The sequence below is a fragment of the Pteropus vampyrus genome, unplaced genomic scaffold (assembly GCF_000151845.1).
Source record: "Pteropus vampyrus isolate Shadow unplaced genomic scaffold, Pvam_2.0 Scaffold44, whole genome shotgun sequence".
In the NCBI taxonomy this organism is placed as follows: Eukaryota; Metazoa; Chordata; class Mammalia; order Chiroptera; family Pteropodidae; genus Pteropus; species Pteropus vampyrus.
This window is the reverse complement of record NW_011888825.1, coordinates 723,077-745,637: the sequence shown is the minus strand read 5'-3', so window position 1 is coordinate 745,637 and position 22,561 is coordinate 723,077. Positions and strand designations below refer to the sequence as shown.

General features: G+C 55.7%; 2 protein-coding genes, 1 non-coding gene and 1 pseudogene across 8 annotated transcripts; 3 read left to right on the top strand and 1 right to left on the bottom strand.

Moving 5' to 3' along the window:
• The first annotated feature begins 672 nt into the window (after positions 1–672).
• VAMP2 (vesicle associated membrane protein 2) lies at positions 673–4,447 on the top strand. Of its 2 annotated transcripts, XM_011358916.2 has the most exons (5): positions 673–809; positions 1,280–1,400; positions 1,876–2,034; positions 2,116–2,167; positions 2,767–4,447. In XM_011358916.2, coding segments are annotated over exons 1-5 (351 nt in total). In that variant the 5' UTR covers positions 673–807; the 3' UTR covers positions 2,784–4,447. The 2 variants fall into 2 exon arrangements, with proteins under 2 accessions (XP_011357218.1, XP_023385692.1); XM_023529924.1 differs by lacking the exon at positions 673–809 and having other exon boundaries at positions 1,730–2,034.
• Positions 4,448–5,177: 730 nt separating this feature from the next.
• LOC111738944 lies at positions 5,178–5,296 on the bottom strand (annotated as a pseudogene).
• A 1,051-nt stretch (positions 5,297–6,347) lies between these two features.
• On the top strand, positions 6,348–22,467 carry PER1 (period circadian regulator 1). Of its 5 annotated transcripts, none has more exons than XM_011358915.2 (23): positions 6,348–6,445; positions 11,800–12,220; positions 12,340–12,438; positions 12,529–12,683; positions 12,779–12,900; positions 12,993–13,194; positions 13,348–13,399; positions 13,536–13,678; positions 14,071–14,149; positions 14,227–14,333; positions 14,507–14,660; positions 14,743–14,851; positions 14,941–15,072; positions 15,300–15,405; positions 15,503–15,674; positions 15,762–15,892; positions 16,120–16,296; positions 16,909–17,151; positions 18,060–18,670; positions 19,149–19,335; positions 19,557–19,746; positions 20,072–20,222; positions 20,625–22,467. In XM_011358915.2, exons 2-23 carry the CDS (start codon positions 11,946–11,948, stop codon positions 20,886–20,888), a joined length of 3,861 nt encoding a protein of 1,286 aa, XP_011357217.1. In that variant the 5' UTR covers positions 6,348–6,445; positions 11,800–11,945; the 3' UTR covers positions 20,889–22,467. The 5 variants fall into 5 exon arrangements, with proteins under 5 accessions (XP_011357217.1, XP_011357214.1, XP_011357213.1 ...); XM_011358912.2 differs by lacking the exon at positions 6,348–6,445 and adding an exon at positions 8,488–8,725 and having other exon boundaries at positions 16,909–17,142; XM_011358911.2 differs by lacking the exon at positions 6,348–6,445 and adding an exon at positions 8,489–8,725.
• TRNAT-AGU lies at positions 22,100–22,173 on the top strand. The gene has a single exon. It is a non-coding gene; the product is annotated as a tRNA-Thr (tRNA).
• Positions 22,468–22,561: the final 94 nt, after the last annotated feature.

Sequence of the window (22,561 nt, the reverse complement as noted above, 5' to 3'; positions counted from 1 at the left end):
GAAGCAGCCTCATGCCCTCCTCCCTGGAGTCCTAAGCTTGCAGTACGGCCTGGCTTTCCAAATACTCCGGTCTGAACTCCACTTGTGAGGTGAATCTTTCACACCCACAGTGACTTGGCTGGGGTGTGGAATAAGAGCCTACCTCATCTCCTTTCCTTCATAACCCCCTACTCAGCGGCCAGGCGCCTTAGACCTTTGAAACATCCGCCTGCGGTGTGACAGATTGGTTCCCAACTACCACCACGCCACTGCACGTCAGCGGCAGAGGTCCAGCTTTGTCCTGGGACCAGTACTTGCCTTTTCTGATTTCCCACCTCTAGCCCATGCCAAGGGCTAAAGGTGGGTCACCGGGCATTGGGAGCTGGGCGTGAGACCAGTGTGAGACCTTGGGCTGTGTAGAGTGCAGACTGGTTTAGAGTTTTCACGATAGGAGGGAGGACGTGGTTTGCGGATGTGAGGTGCCGTGAGTGAGAAAGTGGCAGAGGCGTGTGGGTGGCTGTGCAGGCTCTGGTGAGACAGGCAGGCTGGCGGTGGGTGTGCGGAAGCCGCAGAAGTCAGGTTGCGGAAGATGCGAGAGGATCCGCGGCGCTAGGCCCACGGCTGCGCTGGCACGCCCCCCACCCGCCGCGCCCCGCCCCCGCGGCCGGGCTCCCGACCAGTCGCCACTGCGCCCCACCCCCGCCCGCAGTGCCCGGATGTGGGTGACGTGCAGCCGCCATCTTCCCGTCCCCGGTAGCCAGCGCCAGTCGGAGCCAGCGCGAGCCGCCATCCCTGTCGCTGCCAAGTCCTGCGCCCGCTGCCCCCGCCATGTGAGTCGGCTGTCCTTGCCCGCCCCAGGCTAGCCTGCGCCGGGCGGCCGCCCTGGGGCCGAGCTTGGCTCGCCCTCGGAGGCCGGGCCAGCGCCCGTGACTGCGCGCAGGCAGCGGGAGAACCCTGCCGCCCTGGCTGGTCGCGCAGGCGGTGGCTGCGGGAGGAAGCGGACCCGGCGTCTGCCCGCCCCTGCCATCACAGCTGCCGGTCATTTCGGGTCCACCCCTGACCACGTCTGTGAGGTCGCCCTCATTTGACAAGTGGGGAAACTGAGGACTGGAGGGGGGAGGGGGCCCTCACTCAAGGTCACACAGCGCGTCGGCGTCGGACGGAACCTAGGGCTCAGGTTGGGTGGCCTTCCGGGAAGGAGGACGGGAGGGACGGATGTATGGACAGGGCAATGGGCGGAGTCCTGGCTGCGGGGCCGAAGGCTCCAGGCCCGGGGTCTTAATCCGTCCTTGCCCCTCAGGTCGGCTACCGCTGCCACCGCCCCCCCTGCCGCCCCGGCTGGGGAGGGAGGCCCCCCTGGGCCCCCCCCAAACCTCACCAGTAACAGAAGACTGCAGCAGACCCAGGCCCAGGTGGATGAGGTGAGTTGGGTTTGGGTGGGGGCAGCTAAAGACAGTCGGAAGGACACTGAGGGTTGGCAGACCAGTGCGGGTGTCCATCATGGGCTGGGGGTGATGGTAGTTCACGTTTATGAATTTTGAGATAAAAACATACTATGCCCCAACCGTGACTGTGTACACTTGGAAGGGTCTTGAGGTGTTAGCCTTTCTAGCCTGGGGTGTTTCAGCTTGGGCAGGTTAGTAGTACCGGGCAGGCAGCTTGAAACTCCATACATAGAGGGTGTTGCTATGACATTTGAGATATCTGGCTATCAGCATGCCCCTGATGTGTGCTCCTTGCATGTCCCCAGGTGTGCTAGGCATGTTCTGTATGTATCCTTGGCATGGTAGCCTGGCAACAGCGGGGTGCATGTTCCCTTTGTGGGCACGTGGTCGAGGAGTGCCCTCATTGAGGCGGGCCTTGGCACACCCCCTGCCTCGTGGGCCCCTCCTCCAGGTGGTGGACATCATGAGGGTGAACGTGGACAAGGTCCTAGAGCGGGACCAGAAGCTTTCGGAGCTGGATGACCGTGCAGATGCACTCCAGGCGGGGGCCTCCCAGTTTGAAACAAGTGCAGCCAAGCTTAAGCGCAAATACTGGTGGAAAAACCTCAAGGTAAGTGTGGAAGCAGGTAGGACTGGTGGATGAATGGGGGTTTTATGGTCTGTCTCACTGACCCTCCCCTCTCGCCCCCAGATGATGATCATCTTGGGAGTGATTTGCGCCATCATCCTCATCATCATCATCGGTGAGTAGGGGGGGAGTGGCTAGGGCCCTTTCTTTGGAGAGGTTTCCCCTATGAGTTCTGGGTTTTGAAGGTCATTAAGCTAGTTTTTACTATTCAGCAAAAAGCATATATAGCTGCCATTGGCAGTTCTGATTCATGTAGAGCCCAAAACCTTGATGTTATTTACCCTGTGCTTTGCCTAGTTCTGGGCAATTTTGTTAAGTATTTGGAAACAGGAAAGCTAGTGGATTCCCACTGCTCCCTTGAGGACCCTTTAGGCCTAAGAGCCCAGTCTGGGAACCCTGGAATTGGGGGATAGGAGAGCAGGAAAAGCCCAAGGGCTCGAGACATGGCTAGGAAACCAACCACCCAATTGTTTAAGAGCTTGTGGTCTCAGATGATTAGGGGTTTGTGGCCCCAAGGCCATACCGTGGGGTCGAAGAGACTTTGGAACCACCATCCAGCCTCTTTGCTTTATAGGTAGAGAACCTGAGGCCCACAGGGGAAGGGATGTCAGCCAGCCGGGGAGTGGGGAGGATGGGAGCAGGCCCGGCCTGACCCACAGCTTTCTCTCTCTCTCTCCCCTCTCCCTCTTCTTCCTTCTCTTTCCCTCTCTACAGTTTACTTCAGCTCTTAAACCCCTGAGGAGCCTGCCCTGCCCAGAAAAGGGCCTCTCCCCCCCATTCCCAGCTGCTCCTCCACCTCTCAGCCATATCTTCCAGCCTCCCATCCATGTGTGTGTTGTGTGTGTGCCCCTCTGTAAATAGCCAGCTGTTATTTATACATATATAATATTATATATATTTGGTCTGTTTGTAGTTTTATTACTAGAAGATTTTTCCGGTTGTCCTTAACACCCCTTCCTGAGGTTCCCGTCACCTTTCTTTTTCCCTCCTTCCCTTTCCCTCTTTTCCCGACCAGCCCCAAGTCTATTCATTTGCATCTGCTATGCAATAGTCCCTCTTCCTCCCCATCTTTCCTTGGATTTAGCTGATCCTTCCTCCCATCCTGGCCTTCCCCATACCTGCACCCCCCTACAAAAAAGACAAAAAGCAATTGTCCAGGCCTCCCTAGGTGAATCTTGTTTGCATCATTTGGGAGGCTCTGAGACTAGCCCCACTTTGTCCTAAGAATCCCAAGGTCTGGGAGCTTCCAGCATGTTAATTAGTAACCATTTGCATATTGACATCCTTTTTGGTTTCCTTTTTTTTCCATTGCTCCTCCATTCTTTCAACCTGTGTTTGTTTGTTTTTACACTAAGTAGTTAGTCTGCATTGGTCCTTGTATCACACTTTCATTTGCATGACATTACTTGTAGGTGGTGGGGAGCCTGGGCTTTTGGGGAGCCAGGCGGTTCTGGCCCCCAGAATCATCCCCTCCTAGCTCTTCTAGTCCAGTTTGCCTCCTCTACGCCCATTTTCCAAACCTCTTGTCCCCTCCTCTCCCTCCCCCCAGCTGGTGTGTAAGTGTCTTGGAGTTCAGTGTGTTATGGTGGAACAATAATTCTGCCACTTGGAGTTTCTCCCCACATTCCTGATCCCCAGTTTTCATGTGGGGCACTCAACTGACATTCCCATGGGGTTTCCCTCCCTCCCATCTGCCTGATCTTCGCCCTCCTCCTCCCACCAGAAGAGTTGGGGGTTGGCCACAATCTGATCTCTTTTGGGAGAGGTGGCTGCCACTGTGTGAGGGGTCATCACTGCCTTGGAGAGGAGTGGAGCAGGACAGAGAATCTCCCCAATTTCTGCCTGAAGTCTCCTCTGGCCCCACCCCTGCTGGGGTTTGGACTGAAAACCCTCCTCCCCAGTTTGGGAGGTGTTGCCTCCTTCACTGCCTAGCTTCTCTGACTGCCCCCCACCAAATTCAGGGCGGGGGTACTAGTCACTGCCAATGTGTGTACGGGACTTGCTAGAAGATAGGGGTTCTCACCCCTCTTCAGGGTGATCAAGCCCAGAGAGAGCTGTCTCCTCCTTAGGTGAAGTGATAAAAGAAGGGTTCAATGTCTTTTTAAATGGCACAATTTTAGGGGTCCGAGGGTGCATTTCCTTAAACTGTCGCTGGAGGGGACCCCCAAAGTCTTTACTCCCCCACACTCAAGGTGTCTGTGTGGAGGGGGAACAGGGAGATCTAAGCTGTGGTGTAAAAGGGTAGGGAGAGATGCTGGGGGTGGGGGTGTTGTGCTCTAGACCCCCCCCATATTTTCCCAGTGTCCCCTGCCCCCCCTTCCCTCACCCCATGCCCCCAATTCTGTGGCGCATCCAGATTGTGAAAATGTACAATAAATGTGTAATGAGTAACTAAGTGCTGTCTGTTCTAAGATCTTTTCTTAACCAGTGGGAAGAGTATTGTATCTCCAGGTTTAACAGGAAAGTTGAGAAGATACATTGGGAAAGGACTGACTGAGCTTTGCTGGAGGGCCGGACTTTTGGCAGGGCAAAGTATGATTCCCAAGGTGGCCATGGGGGAGGGGGTGGGCAGCAGCACCAAAGATAGTTAGAATTGTTGATGATCCTGGTATCTCACCCCAATGAACTCCGAGGTCTAGGTTTCCCAGCATTCCTCCCCTTCTCCCTTAGCCCTTGATTTAACTCCCAGACACTGTGCAGTTGCTCTTGCAGTCATTTACTCATAGGCTTGAAGTAAATGGCCAACTTCTGTGAAACATCTCTTCCCCTTTGTGTGTGACATAGTGCCAGCATCCAGAAGGGGGTTAATAAATACTTACTGAACATATTGCCCCAGGCAGATCCAGATGAGTGTGGTGTGGAGCTGGCTATAGATGGCCTGTTTTCCCCTGCACTCTGTTCTGGACAGATGACTCTAGTCCACAATGTCCTTGATGTGGTACCCTAGTATTCCTGTCTCTGAGTGCTTAAACAGTGAATGGAGAGTGCTAGAGCAGCTCTGGAGGGCTCACTTCTCTGAGTTGCAGCATGAGGATTCAGCAGTATTGGCAACCTAGATAGTGTTTCCCAAACTTGTGGGCTCCTAAGAACTATCAGGAATGCTTTTTTTTTTCTTATTTTTTACACGCCTACAGCACCTGGTATTCCTAGATGGTCTCCCATCCAAGTGCTAACCAGGCTGGACCCTGGTTAGCTTCCAAGATCAGATGAGATCAGGCACATTCAGGGCGGCATGGCTGTAGACCAGAAATGCTTTTTAAAATAGATTTTCAGGCACCTTCCCTGGAGATTCAGCAGTACTAAGGGGCCAAGATGATTCTTAAAATTAGGTACACAGTTGTTATGTCGTCTCCCACTTATTGAGGGTTTACTGTATTCCAGTTAGTGCTCAGGGCTTTTTTATATTTCATCTACTGAATACTTTCTAGGCAAGTTTAAGGTTCCTGTAGGCCCTAGGACCTGCCTTTATAGTGTCAAATCCTGGGTTTAAATCTTGGCCGTTACTGAGTAGTGTGTTAATCCAGATGGATTATGTAACCTTTCTGGATCTCATTTGTGAGATAGTATATAGTAAATGAGCCGGCCTCCTCCGGGTTTGTGAGAAGCGCCTGGCCCACAAAAAATAATTTAAGAGACTGCTACATCTTCATAGTCCCCATCCTCACGAGGCACTGAGGTCTGAAGACCGCATCACCCTAATGCTCGAACTTTACCAGCTTCAGGAAGCTTCAGGGAACCGCGGCCTTGGTCCCAGCGTGGGCGGGGGGGGGGGCGCTCTCGTCACACTTGGGATGGCTCGCCCAGATCTCCCCACAAAACCCCTAACCAAGGCCACCGCGCTCACATCTGCGCCTGCGTGCAGGCCACATTCGCTGCGCCTGCGCAGAGTGCATCCTTGGGTATGAGTGTCGTCAAGGAAAATCCCCAGCTTCTAGGTAAACAAGTTGCCGCGTGAGACCGCCGGCACGTGTCCTCAACAGCTCCGAAACCTCTCAGCCTGTAAGAAGGTTTAGAGGGCTGGGCTGGCATTTGCGTCACTGATCTGGGCAGGTCCGGATGTTGCCACAGCCAATATGAACTTCGTAAGTGGGCGTGGGCGTGGCTTTCTGTCACTTCCAATCAACGCGCCAGGACGGCCCCTCCCGCACGTGGATATTGTCACTGTCGGTTGGCAAACTGACCAATGAGATGATGGCGGCAGCAGGCGCCGCCAATGGTGGCTGTCTGAGGGCGGGGCAACCGCACGAGGCGCGGGGCATGGACCCGTGCCCTTAGGCCAATAAGCTTGAGGGGCGTGGCATCCCAGCTGGTAAACGGGCCTGGAGCAGCAAGTCCAAGTCTTTAGGGTCCTAATTGGGAAAAGATTGGATTTTGCATGCTTGCAGAGCAGTGAGTGAGTACTCAGGGATGGGGGGAGATGAGCGGGGGTCGGTGTGAGTTTTTCTGGGGTGGTGTTCTGTCAGTAGGGGTATTAATGGGATGCGTGTGGGGGGTGGAGAGGGAATCCTGCAACTGCGTGATCGCTGCGGTGGGAGCCCTGATGAATGTGCGGAATAGAGATCGAGAACTCAGCGGTAGAGGGACGGGGGTGGGAGTCACTGACTTAGATCCTTCACTGCCCTAGGGTACCTAGACCACCGCCCTAGGGTTCCTGGGGGGAGGTGCTTGGAAGCCCTCAGCGACATGAGCGAGCTGAGACTCCTGCTTCCAAGAAGGTACAGGGATGGGATCCCTGAGAGCGGGTAGGCGACATTCCAGTGCGTGGCTGCTTTTTGGGTATGTGCCTTAAGCACTTGAAAGAGGCAGGGGTACCTGGGGGGAGGGGCTTGGAAGCCCTCAGCGACATGAGGCTGGAGGGACACCCTGGTAGGGCAGGTGAGAGGGTTCCAAAGGTTTGACATGGTGGTGGTTTGTGTGACTTTGAGCCAGTTACATCACGCTCTAGATGTCTTATGTGTAAAGAGTAGAAGTTGGGCCTCGGAGTCACCCTTGGGAGTAAAGGTATTAGATCCTGAAAGGGAGGATGGGTTGGTGCAGATCGGCTATGCACGTGTTTTCCTGAGCCCCTGGAGGTAAGGAGGAACCAATAGGGTGCTCTGGTATCTGTACAAACAAGCAGGCCTGTGGTAAAAGGACCTCTGGAGTAAGGTGGGAGAGTGAGGAAGTGAAGTTCCTAGGAAATCACTGGGGCTGGTAGCTGCTAGGATGAGCTCAAGGACTTCAAAAGCATGTGAAAACTGGTCTATTATGATTCAAAGAGTGTGGGGAGTGCAAGAAGAGGGATTGGATGAAGTCTGTGTTCCAGGCACCAAACTCAGAATCAGCTGGATATTTGAGAGACCCAGGTTCCCCAGTGCTGGGTAACACCTCATATATTCCAGAAGGCTAAAAAGCCAGAATGACAAGCCATTATCAAAGCCCAGATTTGAACCCTGGGTTCTATTTGTTAAGAGCCTGAGAACATATTCTGAAGCAGTATAAAGTTTAGTAACTTCTGAGCCTTAGTTGATTCTTGTGGAATAGGGATAATACCTATCTCACAGGATTGTTCTGGGGATTAAATAAGATAATGTACATAAAGTGCTTAGCATAATGTCTGGGTCATATTTTAAAAATCATTTAGCTAAAACAAAATGCCTATAGGACAACAAAACAACAGTGATGGGGTGAGAGATTTATGTGAATGCTATAGTTGAGAACTATTCTCACATTCTCAAGCTTTTCGGTAAGTTTTGGTGGCTCCCTCCCCATTTCCCTCTTCCTGGTTCTGATCAGGCACCAGCCCCAAACCCTCATTCCACTCTTTAATCCCTCTCCCAGGATCCAGGCCCCAGGATGGACCACTTGTTCCCTCCCAGTTTGATTTCCTCATCTAAGAACCATTCTCCTCCCCCTCACTCCTCCCCCCTCTCTGCTGCCATAGTAACAAGAGATTCGGGCTCTGAAGGGGGCCTCTGAAGGAGCAAAGGTGCGTGTTCTCTTACAGAACCTGGGTCTCCAACTTCTCCGCCTTGGCTCTTTGGGATCCAGTCAGCAGATGTGTACAGTTTGGGAGAGGAGAAAAGCCAGTGCCAGGAGCTGTAGGAATAAGCTGAGGGGAGGGCAGATGCGAGTATGAAGAGAACCAGGCATAGGGGCGAAGGGGGGGACCCTTTTCTTCTAATCCTCTCTCCAGGAATCCCTGGTTTTGGGACAGGACGGCTGTCGTTGTGTTGGGGGGAGGCGCCTGAGCTGGGAGCATGTCCTGGGCCACCAGCCAAGAGAACACGATGTTCCCAAGTGCGCTGGCCGCCGCCCTCTCGGGCTGGCCGCCTCCCAAACCGCTGCCTCTCCAGCCTCCCTGCCCCACATTCCCCAGCTGTCTTGCCCCGCCCCCTTCCTCCGCTTTGACGTCACCGCTGTCTCCCGCCCCCTCTTCTCCACTGACGGCAGCAGGCCTGGTTACTGTGGGGACCGTGAGGCAGGACAGCCAGAGAGAGAGAGCCCTGGGAGCAGTTGAGGGCTGCTGGAGCGATGTACTCTTTTGTCTATGCAAGAAATAGATATGGAGGTGGAGGTGGGACAGCAAGGACTGCCTGTATCAGGGGAGATCACACCTAAATCCCTGAGGAGAGCTGAGCACGAAGAAAAATGAAGTTTCCGGAAAATGAGACTAGAGATGGGGCCATAGTATGTGAGTTGGGGTGCATTTTCAGGGTGAGACTAAAATCCGGGCTCTCAAATCCTGTTTCCTGTGTTTTCTTGCTTTGGTTTTTCTAGGTTATCTTATATCCCCCACTCCCAGCTTTTCCACAGAGTCTTCTCCCTGCCCCCCCTCCCCAACGGGGAACACCATTGTTAAGGAAAGATTAGGCCACGTGACAGTGAGGGGAGTGCACCCAAAACTGATTATGTCAGCATCAGCTTGGGGGCCTCTTTACTTGCCGCCCACATCTCCAGGGAGCCCTGAGATAAACTACTCATCACAGTCCTGGATGCAGGGGTCTGTGTAACTGCAGCTCTCCTGGGCCCAGCCTGGCACTTTATCCCCCAAATCAGGCCCCTATCTTTTTTTAGAATTCAGTGTTGTGCTCCCCTTTCTTTTAAAAAAGTTATAATTTCCTGTCCCTTCTCCAATGCTGAGGCCCCTTCCTCTCCCCTATCAATCCTTGTTAACAACAAAATCACCATTTTTATTGATCACCTACCATGTGTCAGGTTCTGTTCTGGGGGCTGGGGAATAGTGAAGGAGACAGATGATGTCCTTGGCTTTCTCTTTTCCTAGTGGTAGGGATCTGAAGCCCTTGCCACTCCACTTTTCTCTGTCTAAACTCCCAGTTGGTCTTTTCTCTCGTCCACTCCCTTTGTTCCCCTGTAGCCCTGACTTCCTAGCCCCCCACTTTTGGGGCAGCCCTAACTATAGGTGGCTGCATCCTTAGGAGAGAAGCACTAGTCATCCCCCGACACACCCCCAGACGGCCTGGAGACCTTTTTTCTGATTGGCCACAGAAGCACCTGCCATTCTTTCCTTTGACAGCCCTTATTGGCTTTTGTTGCCGTTTCTATTGTTTGTATCGCCCCCCACTCCATCATATGTGGACCCTCAATTGCCCTCCTCCTAGTTGTCCATAGGATTTGAAGTGTCAGAGGAAGGGGTTGGGTAAAAGGGATTTATTATGATGACAGGCTGGGGAAGAGAACCCAGGAAACGCCAAGTCAGGTTTCTGTCTGTTCGCCACCTCCCAGGGACCAGCCATCTCACCCAGCTTGGCCCACCTCCCAGGGTCTGCATTCCTTTTCTCCACCCCGAGGAAGGCCAAATTGTCCTGTTCTGCAAGGCTGGTCAGTTCAGAAAGTAGACATCTCTTAAGCACCTGCGGTGCCCCAGGTATTTTCCCGGAAGAAGGGCAGCTTCCCTTCCCCTCCTTCCCCTCCCCACCCATTCAATATCCACTATACAAGGCGTCCTACGCCCATTGGCTGGGCGGTGGTGTCTGGGGCCCTTCAGCTCAGTGCCAGCACCCAGATCCACGTGCGCCCGTGTGTGTGACACAGCCCTGACCTCAGTGGGGGCCAGTAGCCAATCAGGCGCCAGGACGAGATCCCCAGCCAATCCGGGGCGGGGCCTGTGGCTCCGCCGTCAGGAGGCCAATGAGGGGCAGTGCCCGGCATTATGCAACCCGCCTCCTGGCCCCGCAGAGCTTCCACTCTGCTGCGGGCTGCAACAGCAGCGGGCAGGCGGTCGGCGGGCGCTCGCGCGGACAGGTAGGCGTCTCCGTGGCCCCCGCCACTTCCACTCCGCGCCGGACTGCCGCCACTTAAAGCCTGATGTGCCGCTTTAGGTCCAGGCGCTCAGACGGCACACCAATAATCCATCTTTCTTGCCGTTGTCCACCCCCTCTGTGCCCCCGGGGACCCAGGTGTTCCTTGCAACCTTGCACCAGGTGTCTTCACTCCTGACCTGCTTATCTTACCTCCCGCTTTGCCTTCCGCTCCCAGCTCTCCTGGCCCCACGCGCGACCCTCAGCAAGCATGCCCTTTGCCGCCTTTCTTATCACTCTGGGGTCCCTGGCTTTGACCGCGCACCAGGACCCTCCAAGGCTTTCCACGGTTCCCTCTCCAATTCCTGGCCTGGCGCCGGCCGTGATGTCAGCCTGTTTCGGGCTGGAACATCCCGTTCCCGGCGCTAGTTCCTGCTGTTGGCTACAGCCTTCCTTTTTTTCCTGGCGCTCAGAAAATGCTTGGGGGGTTGGAGGTGTGGTTGAACTGGGAGTAGGGGAGGAACTATCCGCTGGCTGTTGTGCGTTCCTTGCTCAGAGCTGAGCGTGTTTGCTTCGGATGGGGGTGGGGTAGGGGTTGTCTGAAAAAGTAGAGGACTGAGAAGAGAGGGTTCCTGGGTCCCTGACAATGGCAGGTGCCAGCTTCGGTTCTGGGGATCAGGCGAGGGTGTAAGGGCCGAAGAAAGGCTGTGTCGTCTTGACCAGAATGACTGAGATCCAGGCGAGCGCCAGGCTGCTTTTGCGCGGAGGGCGGTGGCGATTGTGTTTTGCCCTAGAGAGCAAGGCCCAGGAGTTGGGGCCCCGTGGAAACCCTATGGGCCGCCCCTCTTGCGGCCACCGGGCTCTCAGGGGAATGGGACTGTATTAGAGGTGGACGACCCCTGGCCACACCCGCCAGTGTGGGAGTAGGTCGATCCCCGCTTCCGCCGGGAAATGGGGGAGGGGTCTGCCTCCCGCCCTCCTGTAGTCCCTCCAGCAACCGCTGAGCTCAGCTGATGACGTCGGTTTCCCTGGCGACTGCGACGGTGGCGGAAGCGCGTGGTGGGGCCGTGCACGTCCCCGCGCATGTGCGGCGGGGGCGGTGCCGCCCCCGGATAAAATTAGCCCAGAGCCCTAAATATAGGAGGCGAGAGACTCACTCCCTGCCTAGTGGCCTTGGAGTCCCCCGCAGAGTTGGCGCCCGATGGGAATTTGGGCATGGGACGTGTCTGGGCTTTGGCCCACAGCCATAGTTATAGTGGACTGTTCAGGCTCTGCTTACCCAGGTCACACTGGCAAGCGTTGTGGGGGATGGCCAAAAAGAGGCTCCTTCCCACCTACAACCCCCCTGCAGGAACTGGAAAGAGAACTTACCTACGTTCCCTTTTGGAAGCCTAGGTCCCAGGAGCGTAGGGACAGGCAGAGGGGAGGGTCTGAGTGAAGCCGACAGGTACTGTGAAGTTAACAGCCCAGTTTTCGCTAAGCCCTCCTTCCTTGTCTTCCTCTTTAGGTGCTGGCTGTAATCGAAATTCTCAATCCTCAGAGGCTTGGGTCTCCCACTTCATTCCCCTAGCCAGGCCTCCTGGCCCGCCTTGTGCATCCGTGGTGGCCTCTCCGCCATCCCTGTTCTCTGCTTGCCCTCCCCATGGACCAGACATGAGTGACCCCCTAGAAGGGGTTGATGGGGGAGGGGATCCCAGGCCAGGGGAATCCTTTTGTTCTGGAGGGGCCCCATCTCCTGGGCCTCCACAGCACCGGCCTTGCCCTGGCCCCAGCTTGACTGATGACACGGATGCCAACAGCAATGGCTCAAGTGGCAATGAGTCCAATGGGCCCGAGTCCAGGGGTGCATCTCAGCGGAGCTCACATAGCTCTTCCTCTGGCAATGGCAAGGACTCAGCCCTGTTGGAGACTACTGAAAGCAGCAAGAGGTTTGTATGGTTGTATGTTATAGGGTTGGGGAGTGGTCTTGTGAGCAGGCTGAACTAGGAGACAGGCTCATGCTGCTAACTACTTTTTCCTCATTTTGGGCTTGTTGCTTCTTCCTTAGCACAAACTCTCAGAGTCCGTCCCCACCCAGCAGTTCCATTGCCTACAGCCTCCTGAGTGCCAGCTCAGAACAGGACAACCCGTCTACCAGTGGCTGCAGGTTCGTGGGGTGAGGGCTGGGGGAGAAGCTGGGGACCTGGGCCATACTCTGGGGCTAATGCCTATACCCCTGCTTCCTTTGGTCCTGCAGCAGTGAACAGTCAGCCCGGGCAAGAACCCAGAAGGAACTCATGACGGCACTTCGGGAGCTCAAGCTTCGGCTGCCGCCAGAGCATCGGGGCAAGGGCCGCTCTGGGACCCTGGCCACACTACAGTATGCTCTGGCCTGTGTCAAGCAGGTGCAGGGTGAGTGGTGTTTCCTAGGAGGGCAGTGACCTGGTCCTGGGCTACTATAGTGAGTCAGTCTCCTCACTGAATGCCCCACTGCCCTTTCCCTGCAGCCAACCAGGAATACTACCAGCAGTGGAGCTTGGAGGAGGGTGAACCTTGTGCCATGGACATGTCTACCTACACTTTGGAGGAGCTGGAGCACATCACGTCTGAGTACACACTTCGAAACCAGGTCAGTCACAGCCTGGCCTCTCCATCCCAACGCACCCCTATTCCCATTCCCATGGCTCCTGAATCTGCTCTTGTCCCCACTCTCCTGCCCAGGATACCTTCTCCGTGGCTGTCTCCTTCCTGACAGGCCGAATCGTCTATATTTCGGAGCAGGCAGGTATCCTGCTGCACTGCAAGCGGGATGTGTTCCGGGGTGCTCGCTTCTCAGAGCTCCTGGCTCCCCAGGATGTGGGCGTCTTCTATGGTTCCACTGCCCCATCTCGCCTGCCCACCTGGGGCACTGGGGCCTCAGCAGGTGAGGTCCCCAAGTGCTGGGGGGAGGGATGAGTGGTCCCAGGAAGCTCCTGCTGTAAGGGGACAGGGGACCCAAGATTTTCCTCGCTGGGTTCTCCTCAGCTTAGGGAGAGTGTTGAGGGGCTGTGCTTACCTCCCTTCTGGTCTGTCCCAGGTTCAGGCTTTAAGGACTTCACCCAGGAGAAGTCTGTCTTCTGCCGTATCAGGTAGGTGGGGTAAGTGGGAGCAGACTCCTCCTACCTTCCATTCCACCTTTCTTTACTGTGTGAATCGTGATCTTGAGGTGGAGGGTGGGTAGCCCTTCATTGATAGTCCCTAACTTCTCTTTTTCTCCCTTGCTAGAGGAGGTCCTGACCGGGATCTGGGGCCTCGTTACCAGCCATTCCGCCTAACCCCGTATTTGACCAAGATCAGGGTCTCAGATGGGGCCCCCACGCAGCCATGCTGCCTGCTCATCGCAGAACGTGTCCACTCGGGTTACGAAGGTACGCAGGCCAGGGCCTGGCCTGGTGGGAGTAGGAGGAAGGGCACCTTATCCAGGCTGGGGGTGAGTCAGAACCTGAGTCTGGGAGGCATGATCCAGTCCCTCAGAATTTTGGAACAAAGAAGGTATTATAAGGATAAAGGTTTGAGATCTCCTTTAGAGGTGTAGTTGGATAAGAACTCTAAGCTAGAAGAGGGCAGAGAAGAGTGCTTTGTTCTCAGTTTCATACCTACTATGGGGCACAAAAATGGTCCAGACTGTCTTTGTAGGCTAGAAGGCCCAGGACAGAGCTGTAGGGAGGATTGCCAGCCAGCCTGGACCCCAGGCAGCATGGAGGGCTAAGGAGCTGGACCATTCCAGATGAAACCCAGTGGCCATACTTTCTTTACTCAGCTCCTCGGATCCCTCCCGACAAGAGAATCTTCACCACACGACACACGCCTAGCTGCCTCTTCCAGGATGTGGACGAAAGGTGAGGTCAGGATCTAGAGGAAAAGTGATTGGCCAGGGCTGAGACCATGGCCAGACTGATGCCTCCTCCTATTTCAGGGCTGCCCCGCTGCTCGGCTACCTCCCCCAGGACCTCCTGGGGGCCCCAGTGCTCTTGTTCCTGCATCCCGAGGACCGACCCTTGATGCTGGCTATCCACAAGAAGAGTGAGTTTCTCTCACATTGCTCTTCTTTTCTGGCCATCTCCAGGGCTTCTTAATGGCTACCATTATAATTATGTCTCTCAGTGCCTTTGTCTCCTGGATCTCCAATGGGGTGGTTTTCTATCTTACTCAGCTCTCCCTCCTGCTGATCCCCACCTCATTTCCACTCCCTTCAGTCCTGCAGCTGGCTGGCCAGCCCTTTGATCACTCCCCTATCCGTTTCTGTGCCCGTAATGGAGAGTATGTCACCATGGACACCAGCTGGGCTGGTTTCGTGCACCCCTGGAGCCGCAAGGTAGCCTTTGTGTTGGGCCGCCACAAAGTACGCACGTAAGTGCCCCAGAGCTGGCATTGGGATGTGGGACAGTGTGGGAGGGGCCAGGGCTCGACTTAACTCTTTTCCACCCTGCAGGGCACCCCTGAATGAGGATGTGTTCACTCCACCAGCCCCCAGCCCAGCTCTGTCCCCGGACCCTGATATCCAGGAGCTATCTGAGCAGATCCACCGGCTGCTGTTGCAGGTGAGAGTTGAGAGGAGGAGGCTTGGGAGATGAGGAAGGTGTGGGGTGCAGGGCTATAGACATCTAACCCGTTTTTTTCTCCGCTTCAGCCAGTGCACAGCCCCAGCCCAACGGGGCTATGTGGAGTCGGCCCTGTGACTTCCCCAGGTCCTCTCCTCAGCCCTGGCTCCTCCAGTGATAGCAATGGGGGTGATGCTGAGGGGCCTGGGCCTCCTGCCCCAGTGAGTGTCCTCCCACTTCACCCTTCTAGTCTCCCCTTCCCCTGTCCTTCTCAGAATCAGTATTGCCAATCCCAGAGGAACTCTGCCTCTTCCCCACTCCTCTTCCTTCTTGTACTGCTCTCATGTTCTTCACGCCTCTCCACGGGTACCTTCTTATACTGTGCTTTGAGCTCTTGACATTGGCCAAGTCCCTCCAATGCTGCCTACTGCCCTGTTTTGTCCCATAGGTGACCTTCCAGCAGATCTGTAAGGATGTACATCTGGTGAAGCACCAGGGGCAGCAGCTTTTTATTGAGTCCCGGGCTCGGCCTCTGCCCCGGCCCCACCTCCCTGGTAAGTTGGTGAAGGTATGGGTGAGGAGTGAGACCTGGGGGTCCCCTCACCTTCACCCCAACCCAGAGGAGCTTTCCTTTTTTTCTCCTTGGTGCAGCTACAGACACATTCAGGGCCAAGATCCTTCCTCGCCATTCTCCAGACCCAGAGCTGGAGGCAGCCCCTCCTCCAGTCCAGGCCCCACTGGTTTTGGCTACTGAAGAGGCTGAGAGAAAAGAAACCTCCAGTTGCTCCTACCAACAGATCAACTGCCTGGACAGCATCCTCAGGTAAGGCTGGTCCAGCACCTTTTCCCACTTGGGCCCTGGCCCCACCCACCCCAGGTCCTGCTCTTATGTCCTCTGCTGTATCACCAGGTACCTGGAGAGCTGCAACATCCCTGGCACGACCAAGCGTAAATGTGCCTCCTCTTCCTCCTGCACCACCTCCTCAGCCTCTGATGATGATAAGCAGAGGACAGGTCCAGTCTCTGTGGGGACCAAGAAAGGTAAAGACCTGGTACATGCCCTGCTCCTACTGCCCTGTCCTGGCCCGCTGGCCCTGTGTCTCTATCCTTCTGTCTTTGGGGCCCCCACCTTGCTCTGCCTTGTACCCCTCCCAGCCTCCAGATCTCCAGACTCCTCCCTACTGTCTGTCCTTCCTCTTCCCTGGGATTTCCTCTCCTGACCTCCTGGTTGGGGCGGCAGTGGTAACTGGTGCCATCTCTCTGCACAGATCCGTCGGCAGTGCTGTCTGGGGAGGGGGCCACCCCTCGGAAGGAGCCGGTGGTGGGAGGCACCCTGAGCCCGCTCACTCTGGCCAATAAGGCGGAGAGCGTGGTGTCCGTCACCAGTCAGTGTAGCTTCAGCTCTACCATCGTCCATGTAGGAGACAAGAAGCCCCCGGAGTCGGGTATGGGCATGGAGTGAGGCGGGTAGTGCCCAGGTTCCCCATGGTCCCCTAGCCAGAGCTCCCTCCCTCCTGCTTTTCCTCTCCCCCTCTGGCCCTAATTGGAGAGAAGGAGGCCTCCATTTTATCTTGGGGCTACCGCTTTTTGCCTCCACCTCCACCAGCCTTTGCTGCTTTCTTTCCCCCATTTTGCTTCCTGTGTCGTTGTTGTCAGTTCACACACAAAGCTTGGGGTGGGGGGTTCAACCCTGAGGTGCTGACCATAGAGGGTCTGAAGGCTAGGACTGTTGAAAACTCCTGAAGGGCATTGACTTGAAGAATGTGGGAGGGAAGGGCAAGGGGTGGGCTTCCCTTCCAATGAGAGTCATGGGTTGTCCTAGGGTAGTGCCACTGAAGGGGATTGAGTATTCTCCGTATCCTGGACAGCTTTGCATAGAGAAGAAGGCCCAGAGCCATTCCTCATCAGGGAGGAGGTCAAGAGATGCACATGGCCCAGGCTTGTCACTGGGGCATAGGCCAGGGGTTAGCTAAGCTGTCGTACAGGGAGGGTGTGGTATGGATGTGTTAACTCCTCAGGTGATTCTGATGACTTTTCCCCAATCTCACCTTCCTCAGACATCATCATGTTGGAAGACCTGCCTAGCCTGGCTCCAGGCCCAGCCCCCAGCCCAGCCCCCAGCCCCACAGTAGCCCCTGACCCAGCCCCAGATGCTTACCGCCCCGTGGGCCTGACCAAGGCTGTGCTGTCCCTGCACACACAGAAGGAGGAGCAGGCCTTCCTCAGCCGCTTCCGTGACCTCAGCAGGCTGCGTGGACTTGATGGCTCCTCTGTGGCCCCCTTGGCCCCTGGTGAGCGAGGTAGCTACCTGTTACCTCCCTGAGCCTGCCCTCTGCCCCATCTAGGACCAGACTGTTGTGGGGAGGGGGTTCTTGAGGGAGATGTTCCTGCTCCAGGGACCCAGGCTGGTGCTCCCTCCACCATCAGGGTGCTGCCTAGAGACAGGCCCCTCACTAGCCTCTCCCCATGAGGCTGGGGTTCCAGGCTGGAGCCAGAGGAGGGCAGCCTGGAGGTTTGGTACTGAGAAAGGTAGGCAGAGGTGCTCTGCTCCAGGTAAGCTATTTCAGGCCCAGCATTGGGCTGGAGCAAGAAGTATGCCCACTTAGGACTGACTCAGTTGTTGCTGATTAAGAGATTTATACAAACTCTGTGCCGAATACAGGCAAGGGTTGGGATGACTCTAAGTGGGGTTGGGCTTCGAGGGCAGATGGCAGCCCAGCAGGTGCTTGAGGGGAGGTCCCCTGCAGGCAGAAGCAGGGTTCAGGACTGGGCTTTCTTGCCCACCTCTTCACTCCATCATGAGCTAGGCAGAGCACAGCCTTGACTGGCAGAAGGAACACCAAGGCTGGCAGTGCCTGCAGGAGTTTGGCAGATGGACCAGAGCCTCCTGCCTGTTCGTCCATGGACCCACCCTGCCTCCTCCCATCTGCCAGCGTGCCTCTCTCTTCTGCACATCCCCAGCTTGACCCCTCATGTAACCTGTCCCTGGCTCCTTTCTCAATAAATCCCCCTGTTCCTGCCTCCTGTGATTCTTCCCTGAAGGTTTCTATCTCCCCACAGTCCCCTCTGTTCTGTGTGGGCTGGGAAGCCAAACTGTCTCCTTGGCCTTTGCCTGCCCTCTCCCTGGTCTGAGTGGCAGGGCAGTTGGGGTGACAGGGGCACTAACCTCCAGGTTGAGGCCCTCGCTAATCCTGGTCTCTCCCCACAGGCTGCCACCATGGTCCTGTACCCCCCAGCCGCCGCCATCACTGCCGATCCAAAGCCAAGCGCTCACGTCACCACCAGACCCCACGGGTCGAAGCGCCCTGCTATATCTCCCATCCCTCACCTGTGCCACCTTCTGCCCCCTGGCCCCCACCATCAGCTACTACTCCCTTCCCATCTGTGGTCCAGCCCTACCCCCTTCCAGTGTTCTCACCCCGAGGCAACCCCCAGCCTCTTCCCCCTGCCCCTACATCTGTGCCCCCTGCAGCTTTCCCAGCCCCCCTGGTGACCCCAATGGTGGCCTTAGTGCTCCCTAACTATCTGTTCCCTACCCCATCCAGCTATCCCTATGGGGTACTCCAGACCTCCACCGAGGGGCCTCCTACCCCTGCCTCCCATTCCCCTTCTCCATCCCTGCCCCCACTGCTCCCCAGCCCTCTCCACCGCCCGGACTCTCCGCTATTCAACTCGAGATGCAGCTCCCCGCTCCAGCTAAATCTACTGCAGCTTGAGGAGCCCCCCCGTGTTGATGGGGGTGCTGTTGCAGGGGGCCCTGGGAGCAGTTCTGGGCCCCTGCCTCCCAGTGAGGAGGCTGCTGAGCCAGAGGCCAGACTGGTGAGCACTGACTCTCCTGAATCCTCTTTTGGCCCCCACATAGCCCCTATCCCCTCACCCCTCCTCCACTTTGCACTTCCTGCCCTCTGTCTGCCTGGCATTGCCATCTCCAGAAGATAGTGTCATGGGGTGAGACCCCAGGTGAATTTCTGAATGAGGCAGAAATTAGCTGCTTCACCTGTGAAGCGGGGACAGTCCTGTCTGACAGTCTGGCAAGTGAGGACATCCCAATAACTTCTCAGTGTGCATCTGCCACTTGGAAATAGTCTAGCGTTATGTCTCTACTCTTTGCCAGGTCTCTGCTCTCTCATTCTGGCCCCACTGTCATGGAGAGGGGATCAGGGTGGGTTGGGTGTGCCCCCCAATCAGTGGAAGCAGTTGTGGGTTGGGTGTGCCCCCCAATCAGTGGAAGCAGTTGAAGGGAAACCCAGGTGTTAATCCTTTAATCCCTCCCTGTCCTCCTTCCACTTCTCTCCAGGTGGAGGTAACTGAGTCTTCCAATCAGGATGCGCTTTCGGGCTCCAGTGACCTCCTAGAGTTGCTGCTGCAAGAAGACTCTCGCTCTGGCACAGGCTCTGCTGCCTCAGGCTCCTTGGGCTCTGGCTTGGGCTCTGGATCTGGTTCAGGCTCACATGAAGGGGGCAGCACCTCGGCCAGCATCACACGTGAGTACCCCCCACTAACACGTCCCAGGGTAGAACAGTGACTGGGGAGTTGGGAGGTCAGGCCCCACCTTGGCTGAACAGCCTGGGCCCACAATCTGCTTCCTAAGGCCAGTGGGCTGGACATGTGGCATTGAGGAAGTCCTTGAGGGAGGCCTTGCGAGGTCCCAGGGGTGGAAGCGCCAGCCAGCCTGACTTTGTTGGCTGGGCCCCCTGCTTCACAGGCAGCAGTCAGAGCAGCCACACAAGCAAGTACTTTGGCAGCATCGACTCTTCTGAGGCTGAGGCTGGGGCTGCCCAAGCCAGGGCTGAGCCTGGGGACCAGGTCATTAAGTACGTGCTCCAGGATCCTATCTGGCTGCTCATGGCCAATGCTGACCAGCGTGTCATGATGACCTACCAGGTGCCCTCCAGGTGAGGAGTTTGAGGCCTCCTCTGCCTCCCTTTCAGAGGGAAGGGGTAGGGGGCTGGCCCACCCTTATTCCCTAGGTAACTTGGGGTTTTCTTTTCTGGGGGTGGCTCTTTGGCTTCCCATTCTATCCTCTGCCTGTTGGAGCCCCCTTATTAGTTCCTCCCAGGCTCAAGGCAGCTTTCCTGGTCTTAGAATCCCTGAATTCCCAGAGCACTGGTTCAGGGAATGAGCATGAAGCAGTGGATGAGGAGTTGTGGTAGAGGAAGAATGCTAGCCTCTCGGGCCCTGGCCCCTGCTCCCAGTCTTCTGAACCTCTTCTCCGGGCAGGGACATAGCCTCAGTGCTGAAGCAGGACCGGGAGCGGCTCCGGGCCATGCAGAAGCAGCAGCCTCGGTTTTCAGAGGACCAGCGGAGGGAACTAGGTGCTGTGCACTCCTGGGTCCGGAAGGGCCAGCTGCCTCGGGCTCTTGATGTAATGGTGAGAGAGAAGTCTGGGCTAGGAGGGAGAAGAAAGAATTGAGCTCAAGTCGAAAGGATAGAGGCTCAGGGCTGATCCCTTTATTGTCCTTGGATCATTAATTCCGAAGGATGTTAATTCCACTAAGTTTGCTGCTGGGTTATATAACATTAAACCACATGAGTTTTCTTTTCTGGGCCAATTCTATGCTAATGTACATTGTTACTGCCCCATAGTGGGGTCTGGATACAGGGTATGGTGCATTTTCAAATCTTGTTGGCCCCATGTGCATCTGTGTGGACTAATGTTTCTTCAGAGTACATTTTGGGAAGTACTCTTGGGCTGGGGATAAGGGGAGCTGGGCTAGGAGGTCAGCAATGAGAGAACTTTGCCTGACTCACTCATCCCTTTTCTCCCTCCAAGGCCTGTGTGGACTGCGGTAGTAACACCCAGGACCCTGGCCACCCTGATGACCCACTCTTCTCGGAACTGGATGGATTAGGGCTGGAGCCCATGGAGGAGGGCGAAAGCAGTGGTGGTGGTGGTGAGGTTGAGGGTGGAGATGAGGCCCAGGCCCAATTTGGGACCAGGGTCTCAACCTCTCAGGACCTAGCCATGGAGGAAGAGGAACAAGGTGGGAGCTCATGCAGTCCAGCCATACCTGCCACAGATAATGGCACCAGCTAGACTACATTTTGGGGCAACTTCCAGGAGTGCATGAGAAGCTTCCTTCTCCCATGCTTCGACTCTCAGAATACAGATGTGGCTGGACCAACCAATAGCAAAACTATCCCAGCTTCTCCCATTGTAGGGGGCTGGACCCCCATAACCAGCCCAGGATCCTGGGGTTGCCTCTAGCCTCTGAGAGAACAGAGAGTGGAACTCTTCAGCCCAGCCTAGAAAAGCCTCACCTCCCACCCCTGGTGAGGAATCCTTTCTTCCTCTGGACAAGGTTGCTGATAGGCTGTTGAAGTGGTCTCTCCAAGTTTCAGCTGTGCCAGAGTCCTGGTCTGCCAGGGTTGGGGACTGTACTTATTTATTGGGGGAGGCAGCCCTCTCTCCCACCTCCTCCTCAGATGGGAGGAGGAGGGCCTGAGGCCTAAGCAGGAGCGGGTGGTCCAAACCCTTAGCTGCTCCAAGGTGGGGAAAGTTGGTGGACCATGGAGTCCCTGGTGCTGCCCCTCAGGTGGGACCCAGGCGTTCTCAGCTGTACCTCTACCGATGACATTTGTGTTTTTGATATTGTGTCTGTTAATATTTTTTAATACAAAACAAAACAAAACACAGGACTTTGTGGAATGAAATTTGGGGGTTGGGTGAGGGGAGATCTTTGTGGGGAGGTGTGGCCGACTTCCTAGAAAGTTGTAGTGAGTGAACAATTTCCATCCCTCTTCTCCCCATACCTTTTCCAGCTGAAGAGCGTTGCTGAGCCTGCTAAATCTCCACCTAATTCAAATCCTCTTACCTCTAACGTTACCTCAGCTGCACTTGTCCTGGGAAAGAGTGATGAGAAGCAACTTGTGGCTAAGGGCTTGTGCAACCTCCAACATGGGTCACAGTGCCTGAGGAGGGGAAAAGCCCACTTAACTTACTAGTGTCCTGAAGCAGTTGAGGGAATTTGACTTTGTCGCCACACGGGAGAAGGGCTGAAGGTGTTAGGTGACTAAGGGACTGGGAGTAACATACCCATACATGGTCAAGTTGGCTCCCAAAGGTGTGGAAGAAGGAAGGGACAGACTGTTAGCTCTCTGGTTCAGGACTCAGAACCTGGGAAGGGAAAGGAAGTGGGTAACCCTAGAAAGGATGAGTCGTTGAGGACTTGAGACTACCGTTGTCTTGTATTTTCCACCGGTGCCTGTAAAGAGCATGATATGTGCGTACAGACCATGTATCCCAACGGCGCCGTGGCTTAGCTGGTTAAAGCGCCTGTCTAGTAAACAGGAGATCCTGGGTTCGAATCCCAGCGGTGCCTAGGTCAAAAATAGAGTGGTATTATTGCCGCGAGGCAAACACGACACATTTCCATAACAAGGCACTTTCCGTAGTGCCTTACCCCCTACCTTGGGACTTCCATTCCGGTCCTCTTTCAGTATGCCTTTCTTCTGATTGCCACTTTCCCCTGCGTAGCGGGGGAAAGCGGGCAACTCTTTGCTTTCAAGGGTGTTGGCCCTTGCACTCAGATTTAGGCTTATTTTGTTGTGGCCTTACTGTGCCTCGGGGCAAGGAGGGAGAAGAAAAAAAAAAAAAAGTTGCTGAGCGTTGCTAAGCCCGTAGGGCTGCTGATGACTGATGCAAGGTAGGCGCGGCCTGCACCGCGGAGGCGCACGCGCACAGACATCTCAAGAACAAGCCGGGCAAGA

Bases quoted from the DNA above. Each gene is read 5' to 3' on its own strand.
- PER1 (XM_011358911.2), top strand. From the start codon at position 8,683: ATGAAGTTTCCGGAAAATGAGACTAGAGATGGGGCCATAGTAT. The intron at 13,400-13,535 runs GTAGGTGGGGTA...CTCCCTTGCTAG, and splicing joins TCTGTCTTCTGCCGTATCAG to AGGAGGTCCTGACCGGGATC. The intron at 14,334-14,506 runs GTGAGTTTCTCT...CACTCCCTTCAG, and splicing joins GCTGGCTATCCACAAGAAGA to TCCTGCAGCTGGCTGGCCAG.
- VAMP2 (XM_023529924.1), top strand. From the start codon at position 1,741: ATGTTCTGTATGTATCCTTGGCATGGTAGCCTGGCAACAGCGGGGTGC. The intron at 2,035-2,115 runs GTAAGTGTGGAA...TCTCGCCCCCAG, and splicing joins ACTGGTGGAAAAACCTCAAG to ATGATGATCATCTTGGGAGT.